The 22466-nt window shown below is 40.9% G+C and overlaps 1 protein-coding gene and 1 pseudogene across 2 annotated transcripts in view; one reads left to right on the plus strand and one right to left on the minus strand.

The window, feature by feature from the left end:
- The window catches only part of LOC122082319 (probable serine/threonine-protein kinase SIS8), a 63092-nt gene that overhangs the window by 15255 nt on the left and 25371 nt on the right, over nt 1–22466 (plus strand). For both annotated transcript variants that reach the window (XM_042649806.1, XM_042649805.1), the window contains 2 exons: nt 20702–20893; nt 21071–21330. In XM_042649806.1, coding sequence (XP_042505740.1) covers nt 20702–20893; nt 21071–21330 — 452 coding nt within the window. The remainder of the gene's footprint in view (nt 1–20701; nt 20894–21070; nt 21331–22466) is intronic.
- Nucleotides 17668–18188, minus strand: LOC122082322 (annotated as a pseudogene).

Consider the following 22466-nt stretch of genomic DNA (forward strand, 5'->3'; position numbering starts at 1 on the left):
TCTGGTTTCTCGAAATTTCTCAGATTTCCATCGAAATTTCAGTCTCCCCAAGGGTTGAAACTCGATATTTTGAACCTTGGCTGCAGGAGAATGGGATTTATGATCAAAATCTCAGATAATCTCGTGGCAAAGTATGATATTATTTGCAGTGCTCCTTCTAGCAATGAAAGTGGATTGATTAGGGCTCATGAGAGTCGAGGACATTCTGAATCCTATTGGCGAGGATTTTGGCAATGAACTTGTAGATAAGGTTACAAAGAGAAATGGGTTTGAAATCATTCATGGTAGCCGCACCCTTTTTTTGGGGACGAGGCAGAGGAAGGTATGATTAATTCCACTGATCTGGTTGGGATTGAAGAAAAAACTTCGGACTACAAGAATGAAGTCATTGCGAATGATATTCCAACAGGAGGAGAAGAATCCCATACTGAAGCCGTCCGGGTCAGGGGCTTTATTGGCTTTGTGGGAAAGGATAGCCGAGAGAATTTCCTCATCAGAGGGGATGGACTGGAGACTAGGGAGGAGATCTTCCGGGATGAATTTGTTGAGGTTGGGATGGATGGGGAGAGGGGGCAGGAGAAATATTCCATTGAAGTGAGACGACTTCATATTTGATGTCCTTAGGATTGAGAATCTCATTCCCGAAGGAGGAGATGAGTTTGGGGATGGTATTAGCATTATTTCTACCCTTAAGAGACCGGTGGAATAGGCAGAATTAGAGTTGCCCAGGTCAAGCCATTTGACACGAGCTTTATGGCGAAGAAAACTCTCTTCCTGGGCTAGAGCAAGGAAAGGTCAGAAGCAAGGGCCTTTTCCTCCGCGGCAAGCTTAAGGATAGGGAGATCGGATTGGATCTTGGATTGAATGGAGTGGAGCTTGTCTCGGCAAGAGGACACACAGGAGGAGATGTTGCCAAAGTGGAGTTCCCGAGCTTAAGAGCAGCTTTGACATTCTTGAGCTTTTTGTTGAAGGCAATGAGCGGAGAGGAGGAAGAGTGAATAGGAATGCACCAAGCTCCTTAGACAATAGAGAGAAAATTTGGGTGCAAGGATCATATGTCAAAGAACTTGAAAGGCTTGGGACCAAAAGATCGAAAGGGAAGGACATAAATGGAGATATAACTATGGTCAGAGATCCCAGGGAGATCAAAACATGCATGGTAAAAGGGAAAAGAATCAAGCCAAGCTTCATTGACCAGAGCCCTATCAAGTTTGCATACCACACAAAGGTTGCCAGATTTTCTGTTGTGCCAGGAGATTTGACACCTGACCATCTGAGATCACTCAGGCTAAGGTCATTAATGCAGTCATTAAAGGAGTCAACTGCCTGGGTATCAATGGGGTTACCCCCATGCTTTTCGTGACTAAAATAGATGACATTAAAGTCTCCCGCAATCCCCTAGGGGCTGGAGCCCGTGGAGGGGGCAAAGAAGAGAAGCTCAGATGAAAGGGGAAGCCTAAGGGTAGCAAGGTTGTGAGCATAGATGATGGAGAGGAAGCAAATGCGGGAACCAGAAGGATGGGAGATGGAGAGATGGATGGCTTGGGTAAAAGAGGAGAGCGCAGGGATGTGGAGAGAAGAGGGATCCCAGAGGATCCAAATTCTGCCATTGGAGCTATGGAGGTAGTTAGAAATGAAGGACCAAGAAGGAGCAATGGAGGGGGCAATTCGGGAGGCATTAGCCTACGGTGTCAATTCCAAGCCTGCATTGGTAGGCCCGACCAAGCTCGACACGTTTATGGCCTGACCTAGACTGGCCCGATTAATAAACGTGTTGGGCTTGAGCCCGAAACATTTATAAATAGGTAGCACACAGTGTAGCCACCTAGCCCGACTTGCTCCCGACCGGCCCTACACATTTACAAGCCCGATTTGAACAGACTCTTTTAAGCCCGACCTAGCTCGACCCCTTTAATACTACTTGTATTTTTTTTTTTTTTTAATACTATTTGTATTTAGTCCTAAGGGTTTGTGATATGTACAATTAATATGGTAGTAATTGTTATATGAACATTCATCTTTTTTATGCATAGTTTAATTGATTTGAACTTACTAAACTGGGGTTATGTAGGCATAGTATAATTGATTTGAGTTTCATGAGTTAAAGATCGAGTACTTTAGTAATTTAGTTACTTTGTGCATCTTTGCCTCATTTTTTTGGTAATCATTTTCAAGCACATTTAATCGAACGATTTTAAAGAGGACTCGTTTAAAGCCCGTTTAAAGTTAAATAGGTCTATAGTCCGGTTAAGGCCTGTTTATGGTAGCCCGATTAAAGCCCGATACCAACCGGCCCAATTATTAGCCGTACCATGTCCCCCAAAGCTAAGCTCGTTTACTTAAACGGGCATTCATGGTGCAAGGTTTCCAAGTGGTCAAGCCCGAATAGGCCTGACCAAGACCGACCCGATCGAGACCGGCCCGGCCCGGCCCGACTGGACCGGTTGACGCCCCTACATTAGCCTCAAGAACTCTAGTTTCGAGAAGACAACAGAGGTTGCTATGGGAGGAAGGGATACGGGACGGATGTCGGCTTGGTTAGACAAGGAGTTGAGGCCTTGAACATTCCAAATGGTCCAAGAGATCATTTAGAAATAGGGGGAGGGGGAGACAACAAATGCTCCAAGGAGCAGGGAGGAGGCTTGGGATGGGAGGAACCAGATTTAGGGGGTGGCCTATGGTGGTAGCTGATGATAGGGGATTGGGTTGGGGGTGGGAGGAAGGATCTTAGATTTGGAGGACCTTGCGGTAGGGGTGGCACCTTTTTTCTTTGAAAGTTTGGGGTTAGCTACTGAAAGAGGAGCTCTGGAAGAAGGGAGGGGGGAGTGGCACAGGATATCGTAGGGGAGGTGAGGGAATTGCCTGGTAAAGAGGGGGTCTCGGGGGGGTTATCAACAAGGTGGGAACCAGGGGCAGGAGAGCTATGGGTAGCATGCAGTGGAGTCTGCAAGGATCCATCCATGCTGAGGGCAGAGCTAGCATCAAAGGTGGACGCAAGAAGGGCTTGTGTGGACCAGAGAGATGAAGAAGGGCCTTTCAAGGAAACATAATGAGTTAGGGAATCATCCACTGAAGGGGGGCCAGGGGGCCAGTTCGGAGAGCAGTGGCTAGGGCCAGTAAGTGGGCATAGAGGGTTCTTGCTGAAACAATGGAGGGACGATGAGGCCTTCTAATGCCAGCACTTCAAGCATAGGTTCTTGGGTAGCAAAGACAGGTAGCGAAGCTTGAGAGTCCGTAAGTTCATTGTTGACAGTAACCATTAGGGGAGCCGAAGGTGATGCAGCACCGACAATGGTCTACCAGAGAAGGACCAAGACCAAGAAGGTCGACCCAAGTGGCTGACTGGGTCGACCAGATCTGGCCTTAGATAGCCCACGATCTGGGCTAGTGTTGGGGAATAATAGTTTCTAATATTAGTCATATTTAGTTTCTATTTTCTGTTCTAAATTAGTTTCTAATTTCTGTTCTAAGTTAGTTTCTGATTTCATAGATTACAATTTCCAGTTTTAGTAACTACATGTTGTTAGTTTATTCAGTCAATAGTTGAAGCTTAGAGTTTCTATTTTTGTAATCTTCCCCATCATTAATATAAATAAAGAAAAGGGCAGCAACATAGCTCACGATTTATGAATAAAAAAAAGAAGCTTGCTGCTATGTCTTTGTTGGGACTGCTGTGTGTTTGATCATAGTGGGAGGGAGTGGTGTTTGATCCATTCGACTCCTTGCGGCGTGAAGTCTAGGAGGGTTCTACAAGTATCTTCTTATTGCTCTATAATTATTCTCAAGCTTTGCTTTCAAGAATCTGCTACTGCTCATCGGAACAGGTATGTTATTTTTAAAATCTGCCTAGAAAATCCTTTTTTCTGTACAATCGGTTCCTGGAATCTGAAGTAGTTTTAGTCCTCTGTTGGGGCTACAATTTTGATCGAAGCTTCTTCAGTATCCAAGGAGGACTCGACCCCAGTTAGGTCTGGTTCTGACCAGCCGATTGGAAGTTCTATAAAATCTCTGTTTTTTCGTTTTCTAGTGATCTGTTTTGGACAGAATTGAAATCCATTGATCTGGGATGATTTCTGCTGTGATTTTCGGACTCTGAATCCTTAATTATCAATTGTTTGATACTGTTTTGAACTGTTATCAGTCCTTGATTTATCTCTATCCATCTGGTACTGTTCAGTCCTAGATATTACAGGTTTCTCCTGAGATCGATAGCTGCTGTTTGCTTTGTTTCTGTTGGTCTGATTTAATTGGTTTTTTTTAGTGGAAATCTGGTTGTTCTTTGATTTATAAGATCCGGCAGTTTTAGGTCTGGTTTGATTGTCAAATCCAGTCCAGGCATTGTGGTTGAAGACAAATACAAAGCTGAACTTTTCAATTGCATTTCATCCATAGATGGACGGACGGATAGACAGACAGACAGAGGTGGTGAATCATAGCTTGGGAAACTTGTTGAGGTGTTTGGTTCGAGACTATGAGAATATATGGCCTTCTATTCTTGATATTGCAGAATTTGCCTACAACAGCTCAGTGAATAGGACAACGGGTCGTACTCTTTTTGAGATCTTGCTTGGAGTTCAGCATAAGCGGTCTATTGATCTTATGTCACTTCCACCCCAAGCTCGAGTTAGTATTGAGGTTGATGAGTTCTTACGTCATATGACTGAGGTGCATGCCAACGTCTGACAGCGTATTGCCTTGAACAATGAGGTGTATAAGGCTTCTGCTGATCGTCATCGGCGTTATGTGGAGTTCAAACCCGGGGACATGTTGATGATTCGAGTAAATCCTGAACGGTTTCAGACGGGTACCAATACCAAGTTACATCCATGGAAGATGGGTCCCTACAAGGTGCTGAAATGTATAGGACCTAATGCTTATGTGCTTGAGTTGCCTGATGATGACATGACCATAAGCAACGTGTTTAATGTGGCTGATCTTCAACTTTATGTTGGGCACCATTCGGATGATGGAGACATGGAACAGATGTTAAGGCTGCCCCAACTGAAGCCACCTACTTTTGAAGTTATCGAAGATGTCTTGGATGATAATTACAAGACCCCCCGACTTGTATGAGCGCTACATGTCCCTTATCCATTTGTTGGAGTCGAATGTTTTCAAGCCGGAGAGAGAGAGTTGATGTAGCACCGACAATGGTCTACCAGAGAAGGACCAAGACCAAGAAAGTCGACCCAAGTGGCTGACTGGGTCGACTAGATCTGGCCTTAGATAGCCCACGATTTGGGCTAGTGTTGGGGAATAATAGTTTCTACTATTAGTCATATTTAGTTTCTATTTTCTGTTCTAAATTAGTTTTTAATTTCTATTCTAAGTTAGTTTCTGATTTCATAGATTACAATTTCCAGTTTTAGAAACTAAATGTTGGTAGTTTATTCAGTCAATAGTTAGAAGCTTTTCTATTTTTGTAATCTCTCCCATCATTAATATAAATAAAGAGAAGGGCAGCAACATAGCCCACGATTTATGAATAAAAAAAAGAAGCTTGCTGCTATGTCTCTGTTGGGACTGCTGTGTGTTTGATCACAGTGGGAGGGAGTGGTGTTTTGATCCATTCGACTCCTTGCGACGTGAAGTCCAGGAGGGTTCTACAAGTATCTTCTTATTGCTCTATAATTATTCTCAAGCTTTGCTTTCAAGAATCAGCTACTGCTCATCGGAACAGGTATGTTATTTTTAAAATCTGCCAAGAAATTATTTTTAAAATCTGCCTAGAAAATCCTTTTTTCTGTACAATCGGTTCCTGGAATCTGTAGTAGTTTTAGTCCTCTGTTGGGGCTACAATTTTGATCGAAGCTTCTTCAGTATCCAAGGAGGACTCGACCCCAGTTAGGTCTGGTTCTGGCCAGCAGATTGGAAGTTTTATAAAATCTCTGTTTTGTGTCTTCTAGTGATCTGTTTTGGACAGAATTGAAATCCATTGATCTGGGATGCTGTGATTTTTGGATTCTGAATCCTTAATTACCAATTGTTTGATACTGTTTTGAACTACTATCAGTCCTTGATTTATCTCTATCCATCTGGTACTGTTCAGTCCTAGATATTACTGGTTTTTTCTGAGATTGATAGCTGCTGTTTGCTTTGTTTCTGTTGGTCTGATTTGATTGGTTTATTTTAATGGAAATCTGGTTGTTCTTTGGTTTATAAGATCCAGCAGTTTTGGGTCTGGTTTGATTGTCAAATCCAGTCCTACATTATAAGGGGGGCCAGTACATGCCAGGAAGCAGAGGTGGGACCTTCGAAGGTCAGAGCAACAAGAGAGCGATAGTAGGGCTGGTCGAGAGCATGGCTTAAAGTATCTGTGATACCGATACGATACCATCCGTTACATATCTGAAACTTAGCTGATCGGTACAGCGACTGGTACCAATACTTTAATCCTTGATCTTTAGCATATCTTAGCGTATCTCCTATACGATATGATACCCTCCTATACGTATCTTAAATTTAGCTACCGATACGACAACTGATACTGATACTTTAATTCTTGGTCGAGAGGACCAGCTCGATAGAGGGGGCACCAGTGAGGGATGAGGGAGAATCCCGAAAGTCAACAATCGAGCCAGTGACAACGGTGAATGGTGAAGAATAGGTGGTGGAGGTGTCGGGAACCAGGGGCGTCCCAAGAGGGGTCAAGTGAGGAAGGAGGTGGGCGCAAGTTACGAGTGTAAGTAGAAGATGGCGGGTTAGAGGAGGATAGTGGGTCGGGTATGGAGGAGGGGGCAAGGAGCGGGTTTAAGAGGGTGTTCAGGTTGTAGAGGTTACCTGGGTAAAGAGGGTGGTCCGTGGGGAATTTGGAGAAAGTGGATAGCAGTTGAACTGGGATATACTAGTTCAATTGTATGAAAGGTGGTTCAGACTGAGCCAGCTGGGCGGTAATGGAGGTGGTTTGGTTTAAGTGAGTGCGTGAAGGGGAGGAGGAAATGAGGGGTTCAATGACAAAGGAGGATACAACAGGGAGAGGAAGCAGGGGAGGGAGAGAGGAGGTAGAGGAGGTGGTAGGGAAGATCGGTTTAGAAGAAGGAAGCAGTTCAGGCTGGCCAGAAAAAGGAGTGAGAGAACCTTCGACTGGTGCAGAGTGCAGGGTAGCAGAGGCAGTGCATGAAGAAGTGGGAGCAAAGGGGCGAGGCGACAGTTCATCGATTCCATCATCAGAGCCAGAGCATGCTAACATGGATAATCGGTTCTGACCAGAGGGTAAAGGGGCCTCAATCGGACCGATGGTCCAAGATTCAGAGGCATCTGTAGGTTGTGAGACGGCGAGAGCTCCAGTGGCATTGATCTGCGATTTAGGTCTCTTTTTCTTCTTCGAGAGACATGTTTCGTGAAGAGGGGTTCATGAGATTTCTCAGCGATTGCAGGAGGCTTCGAACGAGAAGATATAGTTAGAGCTTTTGGGACATCGGCTTTATTTTTTATGCAAAGAACTGTAGAATGGCCGAAGCGTTTGCAGGTGGTACAGATAGGTGGTAACCAGTTGTATTTTACATCTTGGTACATCAGCTTTTTCTGCATTTTATAAGGCCATACATCTTATTTTACCTCATTTATTGCCTTATGTGTCTTTCTTATGCGTGTGCACAAGCTCTCCCATCCTAAACCTGGATTTTAGAGCTTTAAATCGTGCTCGTTTGACAATAAATCCTTTTTTGTGATGCAGGCCAGCAACATAGGTTGGGGATTAATAGGTCAATGGGAAAGTGCATCCCTCCCTGTAGGAGGCCTAGGGCCTCAATTTAAGAAGATTAGGCTTAATTAAGCCTTTGATTGGGCCTTGGATTCTTAGTATAGGTGTTGGGCTTTTAACTAAGGTATTTAGATTGTACAAGGGCCAACTGTACAAGCCTAAGCCCTTTTTTTTTGTGGGGGGGGGTTGTGGGAGCAGACTCTATACGGGATTTAGAGTTGGTTTCTGTTTTGTTTAGTTGTAGCTGATTTAGTTTCTGTTTCTAGTTCATGAAGTTCTTAGCAAAGTTTCTAAGTTTGAAGTTAGTTAATTAATTAGGTTAGGGACTAAGCTAGTTTATAAATATGAAGATACACTACAATGTAACATATATGATATGTCACTTGAATGAATGAGGAATTGAGGCATTGCAGGATAAAGACTTTGTGTTGTGTGGAAACCCAGTGTTATGGCTTGGAGTATTAACACCTTGTTTGCTGCTGTTTTAATTCCCTGATAGTTTTTCTTTCCTATGGTTTGTTTCTGCACCAAAAGTCAGCTTGTAACCCTTTTTCTTTTTCTAATTGATACTTAAGTTGAATCAATATATTCTCTATTTTGGATTTTGGAGTTCCCTTGGCTGTATTTTGTTCTTGGAACATTGGATCTGTAACGAGTAAGAGTCTAGAATTGATAGATGTTATGAGGAGAAGAAGGATTACCATTGCATGTGTTCAAGAGATTAGATGGAATGGTAAAAAAGCTAAGGAGTTGGATGGCTTTAAAGTTTGGTATATGGGGGATAAAAGTAACAGAAGTGGAGTGGGCATAATAGTGGATGAAGATTTAAAGAATGATGTGGTGGATTTTAAAAGATTTGGAGATAGGATTATATTTATCAAGCTTGTGTTGGAGAAGGAGGTTGTCAGTATAATTAGTGCTTACATAAATCAAGTAGGATTTGATGAAAGTAGTAAGTTACAATTTTCGGAACACATGGATGGATTAGTGTTAGGTTTTAGTTAAAGAGAAAAGATTATAATATTGGGTGATCTAAATGGACATGAAAGATCATAGAGGCTATGGAGGTGTACATGGAGGATATGGTTTTTGAGAGAGGAATGAGGAGGGGATCTCAGTTTTATATTTTTCTGTGTCTTATGTTCAATCTATTGCAAATACTTACTTTGAAAAGAGAGAGGATCATTTAGTTACCTTCAGAAGTGGGCATTATAATAGCCAAATATATTTCTTCCCAACTAGAAGGTTCAATAGATTATTATGTAAGGATTGTAAGTTTATACCAAGAGAGAGTCTAACTACACAACAGAGATTAGTGGTTATGGATATATGCCTCACTATGTAGAATCGTAAGAAAGGTGAGTTTATTTGCCCTAGTAGGTGGTGGAGTTTAAAAAGAGATGCTTTGAAATCTACAAATAAAGTGATCAGACGAGAAAAATGAGACTTTGAGGGAGACACTAATACGATGAGGAACGAGATTATTGCTTATATTATAAGCATGGACAAGATCAAAGCGAGATCTCACCGATTTCGCTATTAACTCATTTTTTTGGCTTGGCGAGACGAGAGCAAAAGCGATATATGAAATGTACTATAGCTCAGTTGAGATCTCATGAATATCTCGGTGTTGACTCGACTTGAGACCAAGTCACAAGTCACATGGGGTATATACATAATTCCGATCCTCAACTCGACCTAACTTGACGTAACTCGACATCTCTCGCACATCTTGCTGTGCTATGAATAAAAAGTGAGACTTTGATGGTTTTTCTTTCCAAATCTCTCATTTGCAGTGTAGATTGATGACTTCGACACTTGGAGATTGGAGATTATCATTTCATCATCAACCTTTGGAGATCCTTTTCTTTTCAAGAAAATTGTTAGGTAAAACCAAATTCTCAAAACCTTTTTTTTTAATAGAAACATAATCAATAGTTGTTTGTTTTCATTGTGAAATAGCCTAGGGTGAAGGGTCTAAAGACTACCTACATAGGTCCGAAGTTAAAGTACCATTTTGGGTTTGATTTTAAAAAAATTGAGATTTCCACTGTGTTTAGAAAGCCTTAAATAAGGTAAATGACAAATTACATGTGGTAAAAAGTCCATATGGCCACCGAGACCAACCACAGAGATGATTGGGAAAAAAAAAACCAGATCTCGTTATTTTGGCCCAGCGAAACATGGGGCGAGATTGAGATCTTAATTTCACTGGGGCGAGATTGAGATCTTAAACCTTGTTAAAAAGGTTGCTAAAGATGTATTCATTGGAGACATTGCAAAGGACTGCAGATATAGTGGATCTACAAGGTATAATTTTCCAGAACTGAAGCTAAAAGGATTGTGGGAAAAACAAGGGCAAAGAAATATGAAGATATTTATGACAATCTGAGCACAAAAAGGGGGAAAAAGCTATCTATAAGATAGCTAAACTGAGGGAAAGGAAGAATAGAGATATCGTCCATGTTAGATGTATTAAAAGTGAAGATGGTAAAGTAGTAATAGAGGATGGGAACATTAAGTAGAGATGACAAGTGATTTTCTACAGCTTATTAAATGGAGACATTTTGAGTACTAGTGTCCCAGGCATTACCAATCAAGACACCACTTGTCTTAGATATATACGAAAAATAAGGGTGTTTGAAGTAAAAGAAGCTTTAAGGAGGATGAAAGTAGGCAAGGCACAAGGCCCAGATGAGGTTCCAATAGAAGTGTGGAAGAGCTTAGGAATTTATGGTTTGTCTTAGCTAACCAAATAAGATTATGTAATGTAGGACTGGAATTAACAACCAAACCAGACCCAAAACTGCAGGAAATTATAAACCAAAGAACAACCAAAATTCAGCCAATAGGAGACAGCAACAGTAATCCAGAATTAATCAGTAAACAGAATTTGAAAACCAGAAGTAACAAACCCAGAATTCTGGAATGTTGACTAGCAGAAATTATACCAGTAAGCAGAATCAATCAACAACAGATTTAGGACAGAAAACAGATCACAATCAGTCACCCCAGATCATAGAAACAGTATCGATCTGTCAAGACAGTAACACTATGAATAAACCAACCCAACAGCAGTTTTAGAATTAACCCAAGAACTGTTTGAAGTACTAATAGTCTGGTTTTGCAACCTTAATAAACCTTGAAAATTAGATAAGAACTTAAAGAGAATAATACTTGAAGTAGACCTCCTAGACTTCACGCCGCAAGGAGTCACTTGGATCTCACACCAAGTCCTTCTTCCTCGATCAAACATAAGGAAACAACCATGGATACCCAGTGGCAGCAACAAGAGAGTTGTTTTCGTAATAATCAAAATCGTGGGCTATGTTGCTGCCCTTCTCTTTATTTATATTAATGCTAGGGAAGATTACAAAAATAGAAGCTCTAAGCTTCTAGCCATTGACTGAATAAACTACCAACATGTGGTTACTAAAAATGAGAAATTGTAACCTACAAAACTAGAAACTAACTTAGAACAGAAATTGGAAACTAATTTAGGACTGAAAATAGAAACTAAATATGACTAATATTAGAAACTATTATTCCCCATCACTAACCCAAACCGTGGGCCATAGAAGCAGGTCGACCCAATCCGCCTTGGTAAATCCAATCAGCCTCGGTTCCTCCTTGAGTAGACCTTTAGATCTGCATCAACTCTCCCCGGCTTGAAAACATTCGTCTCCGACGAATGGGCAATGGACATGTAGCATTCATACAAGTCGGGATCAAGTTTCTTGAAATCATCAACATGAATCCTAGTACAATCACTACGGGGATGGCCCTTCCACTTTACAAGAAAAGTATGATAACCAGTGCCACGGTGGGAGGTCTTGTAATTATCATCCAAGACATCTTCAATAACTTCAGAAGTAGGTGGCTTCAGTTGGGGCAGCCTTAACATCTATTCCGTGTCTCCATCATCCGAATGGTGCCCGTCATAAAGGTGAATATCAGCCACATTAAACACGTTGCTTATGGTCATATCATTAGGCAACTCAAGCACATAAGCATTAGGTCCTATATGTTTCAGCACCTTATATGGACCCATCTTTCGTGGATGTAACTTGGTATTGACACCCCGTCTGAAACTGTTTTGGATTTACTCAAATCATCAACATGTCCCCGGGTTTGAACTCTACATAACGCCGATGACGATCAGCAGAAGCCTAATGCACCTCATTATTCAAGGCAATACATGGTCAGACGTTGGCATGCACCTCAGTAATATGACGTAAGAGCTCATCAGCCTCAATACTAACTCAAGCTTGGGGTGGAAGTGACATAAGGTTAATAGGTCGCTTAGGATGAACTCCAAGCAAGATCTCAAAAGGAGTACGACCCGTTGTCCTATTCACTGAGCTGTTGTAGGCAAACTCTGCAATATCAAGAATAGAAGGCCATGTCTTCTCATAATCTCGAACCAAACACCTCAACAAGTTTCCCAACCTACGCTTCATTACCTCTGTCTATCCGTCCGTCTGTGGATGAAATGCAGTTGAAAATTTCAGCTTGGTATTTGTCTTCAACCACAATGTCTTCCAAAAATAACTCATGAACTTAACATCACGGTCAAACACAATACTAGTTGGTAGCCCATGTAGTCGTACTACCTTCTTGAAGAAGAGCTTTGTAACCTGATAAGCATCAAAAGTCTTACGACAAGGTATAAAATGAGCCATCTTAGAGAAACGATCCACAACGACTGTAATGGAATCATATTGTTCTCTAGTAGGGGGTAGTCCATGAACAAAATCCATACTAACATTAAGCCACGGTGCGTGAGGAACAGGTAGTGGAGAGTATAAACCTGTGTTCTGTTTTTCCCCTTTTGCCAACTGATATACACGGCATCTCTTGATCACATGATCGACATCCTTTGCTATGTATGGCCAATAATATCGATCAGTCACCTGTGCAAGAGTCTTATCCTTCCCAAAATGTTCTAATCCTCCTCCATGTAACTCCCATATGATGTGATGACATAGGGAATAATTTGGGATACAAAGCCGTGTGCAAAGAACAAGTACCCATCATGAATAGAATACTTTAGGTGCTACCCACCCTGTTGTAATTCTGCAAAGACAGTGCTGAAATCAGGATTAGATGCGTACTCACCCTGTATTTGATCAATGCTAATAACATGTGCTGAAAAAGTGTTAAGTGTGAGCACTTTCTGGCTAAGTGTATCAGCCACTGTGTTTTCTTTTCCCGCCTTGTACTTCATAGAAAATATGAACTCTTGCAAGTAAGCTACCGATTTGGCATGCCTATGGCTAATTGACTTCTGTGAATGAAGGTGCTTCAAAGCCTCATGATTAGTATATAAAATGAACTCCTTACCAATAAGGTAGTCTCTCCAATGGTGTAGCACTTGGACAACTACATATAACTCCAGATCATAAGTCGAATAGCGCTTCTTGGCCTCATTCAGTTTCTCGCTATAAAAAGCGATCGGGTGCCCTTGTATTAACACTCCTCCTAGCCCAACATGTGAAGCATCAGTAGCTACCTCGAATACTATGTCAAAATCTGGTAGGCATAGAATGGGTGCTTCTGTCATCTTCCTCTTCATAAGAGTGAAGGCTTTGGTCGCTGCAACTGTCCATTCAAACTTCCTTTTACTTGCCTTCACACATTCAGTGATAGGTGCTATAACTGCACTGAAATTCTGAATAAATCTCCTGTAGAAGGAAGCCAACCCATGGAAGCTACGTACTTTTGTTAGTGTCTGAGGTATAGGCCAATCAGTGATGCTCTTGATCTTCTCCGGATTAGCATCAACCCCTTTTGATGACACTATAAATCCAAGGAACACAACCTTGGGTAGCATGAAGGAACACTTTTTGAGATTAATGTATAACTTCTCAGCACAGAGTACTCTCAAGACTTGCCTCAAGTGATCCATATGCTCTTCTTGGTTCTTACTGTATATCAGAATATCATAAATGTAAACTACCAAAAAGCGACCAATAAAAGGACGAAGTACCTGTGTCATAACTCTCATGAAGGTGCTAGGTGCATTCGTCAGACCGAAAGGCATGACTTTCCACTCATATAAGCCATCCTTGGTCTTAAAGGCGGTCTTCCACTCATCCCCAGAACGGATGCGAATCTGATGATAGCCACTCCTCAGATCTAATTTGGAAAAAACCTTTTGCCTCGAATAGCATATCCAACAAATCATCTAGTCATGGTATAGGGAATCTATACTTGACTGTTATCTTGTTGATAGCACGGTTGTTCACACACATACGCCAAGAACCATCTTTCGGCGTGAGTAAAGTTGGTACTGCACAAGGACTCAAGCTCTCCTCAATGAAACCCTTCTGTAATAACCCATCCACTTGCCGTTTTAGCTCGGCATGCTCAGTTGGGCTAAGTCTGTAAGCGGGAAGGTTGGGTAAAACCGAACCTGGTACTAGATTAATAGCATGCTGTATGTATCGCATGGGAGGTAGCTCATCTCGGAGATCATCAGGGACTAAGAAAAATCAGATAGGAGCTCTCTGATAGGTGCACTATGTGTTACCTTAGGTTGGGGAGTGACTTCCCTAGTAACAAGAGCCATAACCATTCCAGTCTCATGACTTGTGCGTAAGAACTGCTTGCGGGGAACAACTAGAAACTCTTTTGTGGGCATTAGCTATTACCTTCTTCTCTATGTCAATGTCCTTCTGATCTGACCTTAGGGATCTCTTGCGCCGTATTTCAGCCGGCACATTTACCGGATAAAAAGTTGTAGGAACACCCTTCCACATGAAAGTACACAGATTATTTTTCCCTCCAACCATGGCATCATTGTCATACATCCAGGGATGACCTAGCAATACATTTGTGAGCTTCATTGGGATCATATCACACCAAACTTTCTCTTCATGCCAGTAAAGTTTCAAAGGAACTGAGCACCTCTTGTTCATCTCCAAGGTATTACCATTCAGCAAGGATACCTTATAGGGTTGAGGATGTGGATCAGATTTCAAGGTTGCTTTCTTCACAAAGGCTTCAGAGACAACATTGACACAACTGCCACTATCAATTATAATTTGACAAGTATGCTCACCTGACTTCATACGACTATAGAATATGTAGTTACGTCGCCAATCCTCTCCTTTGGTTTCAACCACCAATATGCGAGTAACAATGTTTATTCCATGAGTGCCATCCTTATTAGTGTCTTCAATGTCATAGTCACATCCACCATCATCATCATCATCATCATCCAAACGGTAAGGGTAAAGAGTTGACTCATCTTCCTCGTTGGAGTCTTCAACCTCAGCTACTGCATTAACCCTCTGCTTATGTGGGCAAGACTTAGCAAAATGTCCTACCTCTTGGCAATGGAAGCAATGTACCTTGTTACTACTTGTCATGGGTGCTTTTCCTTTGTGATCAGTCCGTGGAGGAAAAGTGGACTTTGGGGGTGCTGAGCTACTAGGTTTAGTTGCTGGAAAATTTCTCTTTCTCCCTAGCATGAAAACCAAACCTTCTAATTGGTTGTGCTATGAGCTCCTCTGCTCGTAGGGCCTTGTCATAGCAATCCCTCACTGAGTACACATCAACAACACCAATTCCCCTGTTGATTTCAGCTCGCAATCCTAGTCGAAATTGAGATAATAATTGCCTTTCATTCTCCCTTATGCCTATGCGCGAATAAAGTGCATCAAACGTGTTCATGTACTTTGCAAAAGTTATAGACCCTTGACGAAGAGAGCTCAGCTAGTCTTGTATGCAAGCTCTGAAGTTGCGTGGCAAGTATTTGTCAGATAGCTCAAGCTTCATCTCCTCCCAACTAGTAGGTTCTCTCCCACAGTCTTCCAACTCTAGCTCATAGGTTCTTCACCAATCACGAGGAGCCCCAACTAGCTTTACACGAGCTAGTTTCATCTTTCGTTCCTTTGGCAAATCATAATAATCAAAATAATCATCTAAAGCAGCTACCCAATCATAGAACAATTGGGGGTCATGTCTACCATCAAACTCCTTCAGATCGAGCTTGACTTTCTATGAGTCTCCAGAGTTCCTCTGATATGTGGTACGTTCAAGCTCGAAATAAGCCCTTACATGTTCTTCAAATGTAGGTTGCACTACAGGAACCCTTTGTGTTGGTCTCAGATTAGGATTTGCCCTCCTGTTAGCCAACTGAGCAGCTACATTTAGTGGAGCTTCCACTTCAGGTGTTGTTTGTGAACCACCGGTAGGCTGTTGTGGTGAGGTCTCAGTAGCCAACAACCTTGTATTCAATTCAGCCCACTTAGCTTCCTGTTCAGCCTTTATATTCAGTAGCAGTTCCATAATAGAAGCTAGGGTGGGGGTATTGTTCTCATCCATGCTCTCATACCACTTAATGTAGGACTGGAATTGACAACCAAACTAGATCCAAAACTGCAGGAAATTATAAACCAAAGAACAACCAAAATTCACCCAATAGGAGACAGCAACAGTAATCTAGAATTAATCAGTAAACAAGATTCTGGAATGTCGACTAGCAAAAATTATACCAGTAAGCAGAATCAATCAACAACAGATTTAGGACAGAAAACAGATCACAATCAGTCACCCCAGATCGCAGAAACAGTATCGATCTGTCAGGACAGTAACACTGTGAATAAACCAACCCGGCAGCAGTTTTAGAATTAAACCAAGAATTGTTTGAAGTACTAATAGTCTGGTTTTGCAGCCTTAATAAACCTTGAAAACTAGATAAGAACTTAAAAGAGAATAATACTTGAAGTAGGCCTCCTGGACTTTACACCGCAAGGAGTCACTTGGATCGCACACCAAGTCCTTCTTCCTCGATCAAACACAAGGAAACAACCATAGATACCCAGCGGCAGCAACAAGAGTTGTTTTCTTAATAATCAAAATCGTGTGCTATGTTGCTGCCCTTCTCTTTATTTATATTAATGATGGGGAAGATTACAAAAATAGAAACTCTAAGCTTCTAACTATTGGCTGAATAAACTACCAACATGTAGTTACTAAAACTGAGAACTTGTAATCTATGAAATTAGAAACTAACTTAGAACAGAAATTAGAAACTAATTTAGCCCAAACCCAAACCCAAACCCAAACCGTGGGCCATAGAAGCAGGTCGACCCAATCAGCCTCGGTTCCTCCTTGAGTAGACCTTTAGATCTGCATCATTATGAGCACAAGGAAAATGCCAAATGAATGAACGAGAAGCATTGTGGTTCCGATGTACAAAAATAAAGGTAATTTTTAGAGCTGGAATTGCTATAGAGGCATAAAACTAATGAGTCATGATATGAAGTTAAGGGAGAGGGTTATTGAAATCCAATTTAGAAAAGAAACTACTATTACAAAGAACCAATTTGGTTTTATGCTAGGAAGACTCATGGAAAGATTTAGAGATTGGAAGAAAGATCTCCATATGGTCTTTTATTGACCTAGAAAAATCTTATGATAGAGTCCCTAGAGAGATAATTTGGCGAGTACTAAAGAAGTGTATCAAGTAAATATGTGGACATAATTAAAAATAGGGTAATTTACAGCGACACCCCCTGGAGAATGCCACTATTATAAGAACACCCCCTCTGTAATACCAAATTATATTCAGACCCCCTACTGTCAGTCGCTGTTATGGAATATACCTTGTATGTTGATGTCAACTACTATATTTTTTTTAAATACCAAAATGTCCTTATTAAATGTGGAGTGCCTAAACTACCTCATCGACGTCCGACAAGAGGTCAGACAACACCGTTAACCTTGTCGGAGTTACCACCACCATCGGGAGATCCATCTCTAGAAACTGAGACCAACTTTGTGGAGCGTTGGATCTCGTCGATGGCCCACAAGTAATGTTCACAAGGAAAATGTTCAATTAAACTCAATTGAAGCTGGAAGCTCAAAATTGGTTTGCCGGCCAAAAAAAAAGAAAATCCAACTAGAAAAGGAACTAACAAATAGAGATTCTTCAAAATTTAATCGAAAGGTAAAAAGAAAACATAACTAGCACCAGACCAACTCTCAGAGAAGAAAAATTAGTTGAAATCCCAGGGTGCTGGTGAAGATCTCACTTGAGAGGAATGAACCTTGACGTGTGGGTAGCACCAATACCAGGCCTTCCATGCTTAACTGGCTTGTAAGAGATTGAGAACTCAACCAAGTAACTTCTGGTTTGATTTCTACCTAGTTGAAGGTCTTGCCGTTGTAAACTCCAATGATGCTTCCAATCATCTAAAGGTACTATGATCATGTTCCGGAGGTGAGTTCTAACAGGCTCTGGCTTCTCACCGGGTGGAGCCTGTCGCTTAGCCTTGCACAGTTTCTTGATCAAAGCCATCGGCTTCTGCTTCAGACCTCGTTGGAACCTTCTATGAGCCCATGCCGGGAAGAGCTTGACAAGCTCGTCAGTTGACATGTCAAGAAGAGCATCCAAATCGACGCCTCTGAAGCTGAACTTCTTGAATGTTCTTCTTTTTGATTGCCCTGATGCAACATCTGTTTCCACATCCGCCATAACTGTAGAGGAAGAGCAACGAATCCTTAATCGATGATGAACAATAAACCCTAATTCACCCTACTCTGTACTCAGTAGATGGTTTGAACGTTCCCTGGCCTCCTCAGATGCAGTGGAATCCCACCTGAGGATGAGCTTCTTTGTGGCTTCGAATTCTTTGGAGACACTCTCAGGCGATTCCATAGCAATTGCCAGAAAAAGGATAGAGAGAGGGGAAAGGAGTGAATAGGGGATAATGGTCATTTTAACTCCTCACTGTTAAGTGACTGACAACAAGGGGTCTGAGTTTAATTTGGTATTACAGAGGGGGTGTTCTTATAATTAGTGGCATTCTCTAGGGGGTGGCGCTGTAAATTACCCTTAAAAATATGTATGATGATGTGGTGACTAGTGTAAGAACTGTTGGGGGGTCAAGGTAGTGAATTCCCAATTACAATTGGGGACATCAAGGATCAACTTTAAGCCCATATTTGTTTGTGCTTATCATGGAAGAATTAACAGAGACATTCAAGGTGAGGTTTCATAGTGTTTGCTTTTTGCTGATGATATTGTTTAGTTGGATGAGACGAAAGCATGATTAATGCCAAGTTGGAATTATGGAGATCAACCTTAGAATCAAAAGTTTTTAAGACAAGTAGAACAAAAAACGGAATACATGGTAACTTTAGTTACGAGAGGATGGACAATGAGGTGGTGGAAATTGATGAGAGCGAGGTTCTGCAAAGTGATTATTTAGGTATCTAGGCTCAATCATAAATAAAGAAGGTGATATAGTGGATGATTTTTGAAAAATAATTAAAATATGATGGAATCATGGATGAAGGGGAGAGGTGCATCCGGAGTGTTATGTGATTGACATATTCCTTTAAAAATTAAAGGAAAATTTTATAGGACAATCATACGACCAACTATGATATATGTTGTGGAATGTTGGGCAATTAAGAAGCATCATGTAGATGAAATCAGTGTTGCGGAGATGAGGATGTTGAGATGCATGAGTGGTAAAACTAGGAAGGACAAAGTAAAGAATGATTATATTAGAGCTGGTTGGGAGTAGCTCCAATACATGATAAGCTACGAGAAAGTCGTTTGAGGTTGTGTGGTCATGTTTAACGGAGGCCTTTGGATGCTCCAATACGGAGGAGTGATTTGATCGTGGTTCGAAAACTTGGCAATATCTCGTAGAAATTTTGGATTTTTTTTTACAGAAACGAAATGGCATACGAAACACAAAAAGTACATAATCTCGGTCATTTCGCTTTGAAATTTTTCTCACGTAAGCCAAAAAAATGCACTATTTTTTTGAAATTTCGGCCATCTTGGTCATTTTCGTTCACTCATTTTGCTAATTTCGGCAACTTCAGACATTAGCCCTTCAAAATGGCCAATGAAACACATGGGAAAAAGTACACCGTTTCGGCTAAGTTTCGGTGGTTTTGAAACCACCGAAACACAGAAACAAAACGGATTCTTGAACCTTGGATTTGATTCTGATTGAAGGATCTAAATGAGCCAGGGGCAGACCTAAAATGACCTTAGGAGAATTGGTGGGGAAAAGCATGCATAGCTTAGGCTATATATTAAGTATGACGTCAAATAGAGACGATTGGAGGGCAAGGATCTTTGTAGCCGACCCCATTTAGTCATTTAAGGCTGAGTTGTTGTTGTGTAGTACAGGTAGTTTCACAGGATTTTGTTGTTCTCTCTCGGTTCTTAAAAAATCGGCTTAGTTCTCTTCTCTTGCATGATTCTAACCGCAGAAGTTGTGGCCGGAACATGGTTTCTGTGAAGATAACCAAGTCTGCAACCAAAACTGAGTCATGGCTTGCTACCACCAGGTTCTATTTGCAGGATTTTTCTTATTTTTTTCTTTCTGGCTGCTGGTTTTGGTGATTGTTGAGTGGATTTAAGATTCCTAAGGTTTGACAATGTAATCCTCAAATTTCAAGCCAGTAGGTGCTGTATCGACTGCGTTCTTACAGCTAGAAAATCATTCCATGTTCTGGTTCTGTCATGAGGTTGGTGAATCGGAACTTTAGAAATTCCACATACTAACAGACTGTTATTTATCCAAAAGCCCTCCGTTGCTGATTTTTTCCTAAATTGTTCATATTCTGAGTTTAAAATCCAAAAAAGTTCTCTTAAAAATTATTTACACTTTGTCCGAGTGTCTCTTTGCCTTTCCAAAAAGTCTGGTTCTGGAAATTTCGGTTTTGCCCCTGAATTGTTTGATTGAGAGTATTATTGGCTTGGGGTGGGCCCATAACGACCTAATAGGGTTTTGAAACCCTACGTTGTAACATTTTTTATTTCTGGTAGGTGCATCGAACAAATATTATCTCATGATTCAATGCATGCTACTAATTTCTTTCTCGACCATATACAAATTCCATTACACATTGGCATGCGCAAATGCATTTGCAGTTTTGTAACTATTACTAATATTATCACAAAAAGATGAAAACAAAATGTTGTCAATGTTTGTTCCATGCCCTGATGTCACTCATGTGTAGGTTTCTGATTTTTATAAGCGACCAAGTTCAGAACTAAGTCCAGCTAAAGCAGCATTGGAGGAAATGTCTCATGTGTCAGATAATCGAGGTGTCCAGCTGTTGGGGCAAATAAAACATGGTTCGTGCCGACCCCGAGCAATCCTATTTAAAGTTCTTGCAGATACTGTTGGACTTGAGAGTAGGCTTATGGTGGTAAGCTCTCTCTTTATTTGTTAAATCAATTTATTGATATAATGTCCATGTCTGTTGGATATTTGCGTACTTTCATTTTATATTTTCATAAAGAGACACCTTTCTTGGTATATGCAATTGTTGATTATCGTAGCTAATCTGTATAGGGTCATTCTCATTTGCTACTAACTGTTTCAGGGTCTACCAAGTGATGGAGCTGTTGAACCTGCTGACTCATATAAGCATATGTCTGTGATAGTCGTTTTGAATTCTGTGGAACTACTTGTTGATCTTATGCGGTTCCCAGGACAACTAATTCCATGTTCGACCAAGGCAATTTGGTTGTCTCACATTTCCACAGCAGGGGAGAGTGATTCAGCAGAAAATGACTCATGCGACTCACCCCTTGAACCAAACAGTCCTCTTTATGGTTTTTCAGATAGGGTGGATGCGGAAGGGTAAGCAACTAAGCATAGATTTTAGGTTTTCAATCTTCCGATGTATTCACCAGTGTTTTGATTTTCTTTCGTTGTTCCCCTTATTTGTATGCTATTTCACTAAGAGAATTGGTCCTACTTTTATGGTTTGGTATGTGAAGCTGGCCATTTTCCTTTCCTTTCCTAAATGATGAAATACTTATAAACAGTAATAACGCACACTTCTAGTCACTATTTAAGAGAGCACGTTGCTTGTTAGGGAGGTTGATGAATAAGGATTGATGCATTTTTCACCCTCCTCTTCCTTTTCCTCCTTACCAACTTCTTTCTGTGGGTAATGATGCTTTTCTTCTCTCTTTTAATTTTTTTTTTTTTCCAATATAAAACACCTTTACTGTTAAACAAAAAATGGAAAATTGATCTGTTGATTCTGTTCTAAGTGGTGGCTTGGAATTGGTAGGTTCTTTGGTAGTGGTTTTTTTTTTAACTTCGAGGTTATTAGTTCAGGTTAGATCTGGTGTTGTGGTATCCTTTATGATTTGGACAGTTCTGCCACTTTTTATTGAACAATTTGCAGAGAAACTATATTTATTTGCATTCAGTCTATTCTTTTTCAATGCTGACAACCTGCTGTGAATTTACAAAATTGTTTTGCCAATGAATCCTAGATTTTGAAACTTTAACTTTCACTTTCATTTGTGCTGTAAGAATTATTGATGTTTGGTACTTCTGATAACAAATATAATGGAATGAGGGTCATTCTATTTTGACGTCATCTTAAGTTATAATGATGTATCGTGATGAGTCTTTGTTGATGTAATATATAGTGTTTACATTATGATCTACCACTGCCCCCTCTCCCTGGTGGAGGCGTTTGTTAAAAATCCGAACTATTATCATTAGATATGCACTTGTTGATATTTTAAATCATTAGCTATATCAACTTGACTCAATTCAGTCTTATTACAACTGAATGGGTTCGGCTACATAGATTCTTACCCTCCAATCAGCTCTGTTCATAGGCATACTTGTTAGTTGGTACAGGTTCGAACACTAGCTGATATTACAGGCTACATGGATTCTTACCCTCAAAACACGCTGAAATTACTTTCATAATTTCCTTCTTTTCAAACCAAAATAGGATTTTTTTTTTGAAT

The sequence above is a fragment of the Macadamia integrifolia genome, chromosome 6 (assembly GCF_013358625.1).
Source record: "Macadamia integrifolia cultivar HAES 741 chromosome 6, SCU_Mint_v3, whole genome shotgun sequence".
Lineage (NCBI taxonomy): Eukaryota > Viridiplantae > Streptophyta > Magnoliopsida > Proteales > Proteaceae > Macadamia > Macadamia integrifolia.